This window comes from Zingiber officinale, chromosome 6A (genome assembly GCF_018446385.1).
Source record: "Zingiber officinale cultivar Zhangliang chromosome 6A, Zo_v1.1, whole genome shotgun sequence".
NCBI classification, from domain to species: Eukaryota; Viridiplantae; Streptophyta; class Magnoliopsida; order Zingiberales; family Zingiberaceae; genus Zingiber; species Zingiber officinale.
Genome location: NC_055997.1, coordinates 98107177 through 98117681, shown reverse-complemented (window position 1 = coordinate 98117681; position 10505 = coordinate 98107177). Strand labels below are relative to the sequence as shown.

The 10505-nt window shown below is 38.0% G+C and overlaps 1 protein-coding gene and 1 pseudogene across 2 annotated transcripts; both read right to left on the bottom strand.

Annotated features, from left to right (window-relative positions):
* Nucleotides 1-319: 319 nt before the first annotated feature.
* On the bottom strand, nucleotides 320-5105 carry LOC121997078 (thioredoxin O, mitochondrial-like). Of its 2 annotated transcripts, XM_042551322.1 has the most exons (7): nucleotides 4811-5105; nucleotides 4673-4738; nucleotides 4532-4582; nucleotides 3678-3757; nucleotides 2513-2557; nucleotides 663-757; nucleotides 320-496 (listed from the first exon to the last, which is right to left on the bottom strand). In XM_042551322.1, the coding sequence occupies exons 1-7, from the start codon at nucleotides 5004-5006 to the stop codon at nucleotides 487-489; spliced, it is 543 nt and encodes a 180-aa protein (XP_042407256.1). In that variant the 5' UTR covers nucleotides 5007-5105; the 3' UTR covers nucleotides 320-486. The 2 variants fall into 2 exon arrangements, 1 of the variants encoding a protein (XP_042407256.1); XR_006116218.1 differs by having other exon boundaries at nucleotides 663-2557.
* Nucleotides 5106-5727: 622 nt separating this feature from the next.
* On the bottom strand, nucleotides 5728-9771 carry LOC121997077 (annotated as a pseudogene).
* Nucleotides 9772-10505: the final 734 nt, after the last annotated feature.

Sequence of the window (10505 nt, the reverse complement as noted above, 5' to 3'; positions counted from 1 at the left end):
GTTTAATTGAGGATTAATTGATCATAAGATATGGCTTTTATAAGCTACCGTCCAACACAAGTAACCTAAAGCTATCGTATATTACGAGTCTGGATGCTACAGAGACCCTTGCAGTTGAAGGGATGAAGACACAAGACCAAACTTTCTGATGTAAAGGACGAACCGCCAATTATTCTGCCAATAAATATTATAAATCAGCATCTGACCCTAGGACATAGCCAAGCTGGGAATTGAACAAGATCGAGTCCCTACGAAACCAACAAACAGAAGTACCCATAGCTTAAATTCCTAATTTACTCTCAATTGTGTGGAACGATCGTAGGGGGAGCAGATTTCACTTTTAATAAATAAATGGAAGTACAAAGTTAGACACTTTCGAATGACACCATGAGAAATCAACGCTCGAATCTAATTCTTCCATTACAGAAAAGCGTTGTTATTATTAGTTTCATAGGCAGCAAAATACAATTCTTCAGCGTCGCCGTCTTATTCCTGCCTGCCAAAAACATAAAATAAAGAAAAAGTCAAAACAAAAGCCATGAACACAGCCACTGAATTTAATTGTTTTTAACAAGCCAATAATTAGACATTTACTCCAACAGACAATACAAGGTTGACAATAAGAACAAGGGCACGCCCAAACAGTAGGATCAAATATTTACTTGTACAAGCTTTTAAATGTCTCCTCGAGTTGTTTCTTATCAGCACCGACAACTTCGGTAGCCTTTTTGCCATTGTGGAAAAATTGAAAGGTTGGCTGCATTAATTAAGAAAGGCAAACGGCATGACAACATTAACTTAGAAACGGCATGTTAATTAAGAAAATATTCAATGCACAGAGTACATGCGACAAAACCACCTCTTCTGAGAGAATCCAGAGGGAGGGAGATGTCTACTTACTGAGAACAAACTCTTACTGTAAAAAAAACAAAACTATAGCATTTATTTGCATAGAGCTTTATTCTAAAATTAATGCATTCATGCTTATATTAAATTATAGCAAAAAGATGATTACACTCACTCAAGAAATCTTCCTAGGTTACGAGGTCAGCTTATAGCCAGCCGACCGCAAAGTAGCTAGGGGATGGAAGAAATTTTTCCCTGAGGGGATGCGCCCATCGAGAATTGACCTTGTCTCTTTATAGTAAATCTACCACCCTCTAGCCAACTAGACATCCCATGAGGACGAACATACTTGCATTAAAAAAAGGTAGATCTGTTACCTTAACGGTCCCCCTAGTGCTGACCCTACGAATATGGAGGGAGGAAAATGTAGATACACAGGTGTTAGACGCATGATGGGGTGACCACAAGCCGTCAATTCTCGAGAATCAACTCCTGGTCATGCTTATATTAAAAAAGGGTAGATTCGCTACCTTAATGGCCTCCTAGTGTCGACTCCACAGATATGAAGGTGAGGTAAATACTAGTACACAGGCGTTAGGTGCATGGTGAGGTAAACCCCTGGTCATTACGTCAAAGATGTCATGCGCCCACCCTCATGCTTATATTAAAGATTTGACTAGAGGTAGCTCCATCTAGGCATCTATCTTACATGATAACCGAGTTTACTTGAGTGGAAAGGTATAAGCTAGTAAACAATCTGTGCATAAAAGTTCATACATTGTAACATATGAGCAAAATAATAAATATTTATAAGATCTTTGACAGAAGATTGACATGATATGCATATATAATTGCTCAATCGCTGATTGTCACATAATCGAAGAAACATTCTCTCTAATTAGCATTGTAATCAAGAAAGGAAAACAAAAAAAAGCAAGCATGTGTAAGAGTTGTTAGAACATAAATATAATACCGATTAGCTTAATATAGGCATGCCATATTAAAAAGACTTGTTAGAAACAAATTTGTAATGATAACTGATAAATAAAAAGGTGCCAAATTAAGGAATTGTTACAAGCACAAAACTGGTGCTTGGATAACAGAAAACTAGATATGCACTTCTTGGGAGCAACATAAGCAGGTCACATCAACATCTGAGGGAATTTTTTTTAACATAGATTGGAGAACTAGCTACCTATGATAACACTACAAAATTTGTTTTCATTAAAATCATTAGGCCCACTTCGGGTTAGGCACAGATTCAACAATTATCTCTTCGGACAATCAGCTGAAATTGCCAACAATGCCACCATGGCTAATCCTAAAATGTCAACTTCAACAGCATTTGATAACAAAGAGAATGCCATTTCGAAGGGCGCAAATTTAGTTTTTATATGCATCACAGACCAACAATTTCACGGCGAAATACATCTGGTAGTTCCATCTATAGATAAAATGCCTAGTTTGCACAAAACAAAGAGCTTTTATTTCTATACCACTTACTTTATCCTCTTCCAATGTATATTTCAAAATAATTAAATACAATGAATCATGAAGAAGAAATATCTGCCAAAATCGTCATGACAAAATATAACAATATATGGAAAATAAGAATTTTGACTTGACACGCGTTTCTTATTTTTAGATGGTTCTGTATCACACATACCACAGAGTGAATCTGCAGACTGCTCAGTATACTTCCAAGGCCCTCCTACAAGCCAAGTCAGTTGTCCAAGGGTGAGATTATTATGAAACAACAAAACTTGTACAGCAGCGAAATCTCAAAAACCAAATTACATATTTAAATTGTGAAACTAACAAAAAAGACTAAATATGTTCCCAAATCTAGACTTTTTCATACAATTTTTGTATATGCAGAAAATCATTTGTCCAAGAAGAAGAAGCAGAGAGAAAGAGAGATGGAAAGAATGATTAAATCTTGTCAATTTTTCAGTAGATAAATGTCTTCATGAAAAAAAAAAATCTACAGAAAATCAAAGTGAACAAAGATATGAACATTTGCCAATCAGTCATGATATAGCCATGGAATGCAGATTATAGATGCTCCTTTGATATTCAGGCAAGCCTAAGAATGGTACCCAACTAGCATTGTTTTGTAAGAGGTTGTATCTTTACATGTCTCCCTAATAATGGCAAAGAAAACCAACATTAAGAATTAACACCATAATGAGCATTTCAACTAAAACTTCGCCCATGGGTTTGCCATACTTTTAAATTGTGCTACAATTTTATTCCTGGTTAGTACAGATAAAAACAAGCTGTTAATTAAGTGGAAGCTAATCATAAAATCTAAAAAAATCAGTTATTCTCAAAAGTAATAATTTGACATATGCTAAGAAGTTCATACAAATAAAATTATAAATAATTTTATTTGTATTCTGTTTAACTGATATGACAGCAATAAGCAAAGGGTACTTAAATTAGAAAAAAAAAGAGGAGATTATATTAAATTATTAATTGAACTTGAAGAGGAACCAAAATTTCTTTGTTACTTCACACAAAAAAGAAAGTGTAACTCCTACAAATGCAATCGTTTAGGCATTAGAAGAAGGAAGAATAGATAAGCTGCCGTGCAGATATAGCAACCATGGTTCAAGAGAGGAGATTTTCATCATTGAATGACAACTTTACCTAATACTCATGATAAGAGCTTTTATTAAAGGGCTAATCTAGAGCAATCTGAAATAATCACGACATAGTAAACTATGATGGAATAATGATAACCCTCAACCATTTTAGTATCGGCCACTTTCATAACTTAAAAAAAAAAAAATAAAACAAAAACTAAATTAGAAATTCAAGTTAATTACCTGATCAATGTCAACCTTGTACGTTGTGACATGCGAAAATTTGTGGCTCATTTCCTCAATAAATGGGGCTATAACCCTGCCTGAACATGATTTTTTTTATATAAAAAAAGATCAACTTTAAATAATAACACATGCCACATTTTTCATTAAGATAACCACATAAGTAGCAGTTGTCCAGACATCTAGGTGGAAAACTTTATGCACCACTGTGGTCTTTGAGCAGAATGAAGTATACCAATCTATCACATTAAAGTACTAATCATATTTTAAGTGATAACAATGTACTTCAAAGAATATTTGATCAAGTAAAACAAATACTCCTGTTCAAGTAATCACAGCAATATGTTCATCTAAGAAACGGGGATCTAACTGCAGGAGGTTCCAACCAGTGCAGCATCAAAGAAGAGTCAATGTGCCATTTTGCCTTGCATATATTAAAGAGGTTGTTCCCAGCTCTCAAAATAAAGATCTTCTATCCACAAGGGGGTAAGAATGCTCAACTAGTAAAGGACTATTTTGTAAACCAAAGTCACTTTGAAGTGTTAATATAATAGGAAGTGTGCATTGCTCAGACATACATTGAAATGACAGTTTTTCTTTCACTTTCAGTAACACCAAATTGAGGCAAGTTATTCCAAGATATTAAGTATCCACATTCCATATACACACATGGATTTAGAAATCTAACAAGATATTCCACAAAGCAAGAACGACATGCAAAAATGCTGGTTGATGCACAAGCGAAAGATCATGTCAAAGTTATGCAAACCTGACCGTTGGTAACTATTTGTTATTGTAGCACTTAGACATCAAAAGTAAAATAACATGCAACCAGCATCAAGAGAGAATCTTACAAGGTCCGCACCACACAGCCGTGAAGTAAAAGATGGCTGGCACTTTATCATCTGCAACCACTCAGAATATAGATTCTCGACAGCAAGTTCACACGGGTCTGACAATGAGCAAATAAAACACTAGCATAAGAACCAACTAACCCTGGGCCTTCTTCAGCGCGTCAGTGAGCTGATCCCCAGACTGAATAAGAACAATGTTTGACGGACCTGCTTGCATTCACGAACTCAATAACAAAAACCAGCATAGCACAAAAAAAAGGGGGACATAAGAGAGATCACCTGAAGCGGAGGAGAACAGTCGAGAGGAGAAGAAAGGGTTCGGGGGGGAGAGGCCGAGGTGAGAAGGCGAGTCAGCGGTCGCCGACGGAAGCGGGAGCAACAAGAACGGAAGAGGACTGTGGATAGGAGTGGGATGCCGCGACGCAGAGCAGATGGCGAAACGGCGGAGGAGGCTCGCAACCCTTCTCGACGCCATCGCGCTAGGCTTCGAGAGATGAGCGGCGATGCGGTGGCGGCCGGACGACTGATTTGAGCAGCAGACCTTGTCTCGATTCGATGCCAAAAACTATTCGTCTTGAGCGAGGACTAGGTTTTCGCTATTTTTATTGTAATAAATTATTAATTATTATTAATTTTATAATTTGTTTAGAAAAAAAGGAAAATAAAATAAAATTACCCTAAAGATATTTAATTGGACGAAAGTAAAAGAAATAAGTTAAGCCAATTAATTTTCGTAAACAAATGAATAATTATCATTTCAATGACAATGAAATAATTATGATTTTTACTGAAATTTAATCTATGCAAGCTCATCCATAAAACAGAGAGGCGAAGCCTTTTTATTTGTTATTCGAAATGATGGTAGGGTTCAAGAGGTTCACTGTAAATCCAGCATCCACATAACACACATCCCCTTGGGATAGTATAATGGTTAGCGAATTCAAATCTCGGTAAAGCCGAGATAAGATGGGTTAGTAGTCATCCGTAATTTACCTCCTCCGTATTGATCCTAAGATGAATTAACGAGAGTGCGGGGGCAAGCATAGACCGAAATAAAATAGCCAAAATGTCACAAAATTCCTTTGAAACTTTGGCATCGTTAAAAGTTAAAGCAAAAAATCACAAGGAATTACAAGAGACTAAAGCCAGTTCTGACTGCAAAAAGTTTCTGTTAGCCCAAAAAAAAATGTTCTGTGTAACAATTGATAATGCAGTATGCGATACATAGAAACCAGAGTTTCATATGATCCGAATCCTTCTCGCGTTTTTCTGTTTCTATGACTGCTGGACATATACTAATAATTACATCAAATCAGAACTTAAGCCACCGATGAAAGTCAGGTTTGACTCGAGGGGCGTTTGAATGATGATAATGGCTGACTATGCTCCAAAGTTGACTAAACCTGCAGCAGGAGCAGTAATAGAAGTGTATGGAACACTTCTGCCTGTGATAATTTGTTCACTTGCAAGAAAGTACATGCATTAGTTTAGATCTGAACCAGAACTGGTCTGCACCATAAGTCGACCTCCATTTGCTGGGAAACTTTCTGACATGGCTCAGTTGTAGTGGCTGTTTTAGTTCAGCATCCCAATGTGGATCTAACTCCCAGTCCTTCGGAACCTAATGGAAAGAGGAAGAACCTGAGGTTACACAAGGTATATATGGATAAACATCTATATATAACCTCTGAAGAAACACTGCTTATAATAGATGTTTATCTTCGATTTTTAAGTCCTAAAGCTTCAATTCTGAGGATCCCTGTTTCTTTGTGAATGTGACATGGGTAAGACATTACCATCCATAATGCAATCACTAGAGCATCCACATTCTTATTAATTTGTCAAATGGAGCTTGTGATTAGTAGTCATATTTGAACCAGGGCTGACCTTGTTTGCATCACTTGCATAAAATTTCTTAGCATTTTGTTCCTTTTTTATCATCACGAATTCCTCTGACTTTCTCTCTATACTTTCTTCAGTAGAATCTAACCTCTTTATAGAATTATTAATTACACACCCGTGCACAGTCTTTGCCACCTTACTATCTTTTGGATGATGGTCATTGATATAACTAATCTCGTGATCATCAATGCCTCCATTTAAATCAGCATTACTTGACCATGGACTGTTTGATTCAGTTAGTTCTCCACTTACAGGCTTTGAGCGTCTAGGGCGAGATTCACCCCCTGATTAATGGGAGTAGCTACTATGTTTGGTACTATTTCCGCTGGAAGTTTCAAGTTTATCAACTCCTACTGTTTCCCTATTCTTTTGAGATATATCCATCTGTCTCTCAAAATGACCCACTTTTCTTTTAATAAAATACTAGCCATCTGCGTCGTGTCCTGTATCATTTAATTCGTCTTGCGAGTGAAATTTCCTCAAAGCTCTAGAATTACCATTACCATAGTTGTGTAGATTACTAGTATTGTTGTTTCTCCTTGGGGCTCCTTTCTGTAACATCCCTTCATCCAAACCTCGTTGGTCATCACTTTTATTCCTTTTTGATCCTATAGCATCTTCCAAGTCCTTGGTCCTTACACGAATGAAAAATCTTTCACTCCTATTCGTTTTTGATCTTGTAGCATCTTCCAAGTCCTTATTCCTTCCACGAACGACGAGTCTTTAACTCCGAGAGCTATTTTCCACCGCATTTGGCCTCTGCTTTGAATCATCATTTCTAACTAAACGATGTTGCTGCTTCATTCTGCACGATTTCCTCCCGAACATGGCTGTGAATTGTTCGCTAACCCTCCTGAACATTTCTTGGATGGAGGTCGAGTTGCCAATGAAAGTAGATGCCATCTTGAGTCCCTTGGGTGGAATATCACACACACTGGACTTCACATTGTTTGGTATCCACTCCACAAAGTAGGATGAATTCTTGTTCTGTACATTGAGCATTTGCTCGTCAACTTCCTTAGTGCTCATCTTCCTACGGAACATGGCTGAAGCGGTCAAGTATCGGCCATGGCGAGGATCAGCAGCACACATCATATTCTTGGCATCCCACATATGTTGGGTTAATTCAGGAACAGTGAGAGCCCGATATTGTTGCGAGCCCCTTGATGTGAGGGGTACAAATCCTACCATGAAAAAGTGGAGGCGAGGAAAAGGGATGAGGTTGACTGCAAGCTTCCGAAGGTCAGAATTAAGCTGTCCAGGGAAGCGAAGACAGCAAGTGACACCGCTCATTGTAGCAGAGATTAGGTGATTGAGATCACCAACTGACATTAAAAAGAAACATTGGCATTAAACGATAATTGATCATAACAGAGAGGAACAAACACTAGCCCAATATTCAAAATGGAAAATTGATAGACAAGAAACTGAGAACCCCATGCAAAGGAATACTCACAGGTAGGATTTGAAAGCTTCAAGGTGCGGAAACAGATATCATACAGTGCTTCGTTGTCAAGTACCATACATTCATCAGCATTCTCAACAAGTTGATGAACTGACAGTGTAGCATTGTATGGCTCGACAACAGTATTAGACACCTTGGGAGAGGGGAACACTGAGAAGGTAAGCATCATTCTATCTGGATATTCCTCCCTGATCTTTGAGATAAGAAGGGTCCCCATGCCTGACCCAGTACCTCCTCCCAAAGAATGGCACACTTGGAACCCTACAGAATAATGAAAGAAACAGGTTAAAAAAAACATTCTCAGGCATATGACAAAGGACAATGACATGACCAAGAAAAAATAAATAAAAAATAAACAAACGCCATGTAATGACAATAATAAAAGGATTTTGAAAGAGGCCACCGCGCTCCTTTTCTGCATCTGAGATTGGAAAAGGCAAACAAATGATGCCACAACAAAGTAAGACGGAGAAGTTAGATTCCAAAGTCTGACATCCACAGCACACCCCTTTTGTTGGATAGATTATTTACTACATGAATGAGGTTTATATATATATATATATATATATATATATATATATATATATATATATATATATTCAATCTCTTAGCATCGCAGATTGTTTAGAACCAGTGGTTTCTATGAACGAACTCTAGGAATGATTTCATAACTCAAAAGAACCACGTTATACAACATACCATGGGACAAGAATTTACTAAAGTTGAGTAAATAGAATAACAGAAAACAAATGCTAGACAATCTAACATACAAAGAAAAAGAGTCAAAGGGAACATAAGAAAAACAATAGCTAAAATTACCAACAATTAACACATATTGATCGATCAGAAGTTTTATATAAGTCGGCCAACATGTATGCCACTATTAACAATAGCTAAAATAACTATAGTATCATCAATTACATTAGTCAGATGTAGATGTACCAACATTGATATCACATAATCAATGACAAATTTAAGAAAAACAAGAAATTAAAAAAGATGGAGACTGATGGTATGGTAAATCTCACAACAAACGGTTCTATTTCTATGATGGATAGAGTAAATCCCCCCCACACACAAGACCATCTTTCGATAAAAACTGAAGAATCAGATCCTTATACTATCCAGTAGAAAAGAAAAGAACTCACATTTTTACACGCTGATTTCATATATTTATATGAAAATTTAAACACAGAGCACAGTATTCAGAATATTTTAAGATAAAATGGTTCAAACTAGAGGGGATCAATCAACACCCAAGACGTTTGAAAAATAAAGGAAAACCTACAGATCCACACTTTAGCCTAATTTTAACAACGATCAGAAATTACATGAAAATAGCACGGATCCACTAAGAACTAAATCCTATTTTGAACTAGGAAGGTCATACCCTGCAAGCAGTCGCAGTTCTCTGCCTCCTTCCTGACCACATCAAGCACCGAGTCAATGAGCTCAGCACCCTCCGTGTAATGCCCTTTGGCCCAATTGTTACCAGCACCGGACTAGCCGAAGACGAAGTTATCCGGTCTAAAAACCTGGCCAAAGGACCCAGATCGGACGGAATCCATAGTTCCGGGCTCAAGATCCATGAGCACCGCGCGAGGGACGTAGCGCCCACCGCTGGCCTCATTGTAATAGACGTTGATCCTCTCGAGCTGGAGGTCCGAATCGCCGGTGTACTTCCCAGTGCCGTCGATGCCGTGCTCGTCGCAGATTACCTCCCAAAACTTGGCCCCGATCTGGTTCCCGCCCTGCCCACCCTGGATGTGAAGGATCTCTCTCATCTTCGCTCCTCCGCTTTTCAAAAATTAGGGTTCTGGATCCCGGCGAGAGAAGGAGACCAATAAACTGGAGGCGGAGACAGGTAGAGGAGCGAGTGAAAGCTGACATAAAGTAGGGTAATTCTGATCCAATTAAAACGGCAATACTAATGATATGCTCCGTTACATTTAAAACAGCAATAGTAATGATATGCTCAACGAAAAGTTAAGGATAAACATGTAAAGTTATGATCCATCATTTTTTGTTTATGGGCTTCATCATTTTATATATCTATCTTTTGAACTTTTCTTTAAATTTTTTTACTTGTGCATATCATTTTTCTCTTATACATCATCCAAATCTGCATATAAATCTCTCCCCAACCTCCAACCCTCCACCCTCCACCCCTCCAATGGCTCGTGACCCCCGGTGCCATAGCAGCATGACCCAGACACAATCAACTACGACTCAATCCCAGGCACAATCGACGACGACTCAATCCCAGACTCAATCGACGACGATGACACAGAAGATGACGGCGACGATGAGGACGACCACGACGACGCAAAAACAGACTCAGTCGCAAACTACTCGGATTCAAACCCCGGAGACTCAGACGACGACACAAACGCCTCCCTAAGCCTTCGAACCGGACTTGGTGGTACGTATCAACAGCTAGGTACAGAACGATCTTTGCGGGGAAGATGATAGGTTCTTAATGTTTTTTGTATTCCGATAAAAAAGAATCCTCTGTGAAATGACTTCTTGAATGTTTTCTGTAGTCCGGTAAAAAAGATTTCTTGAATGTCTTCATAATTGATATTTGCGAGTTATGAATAAAAGAGA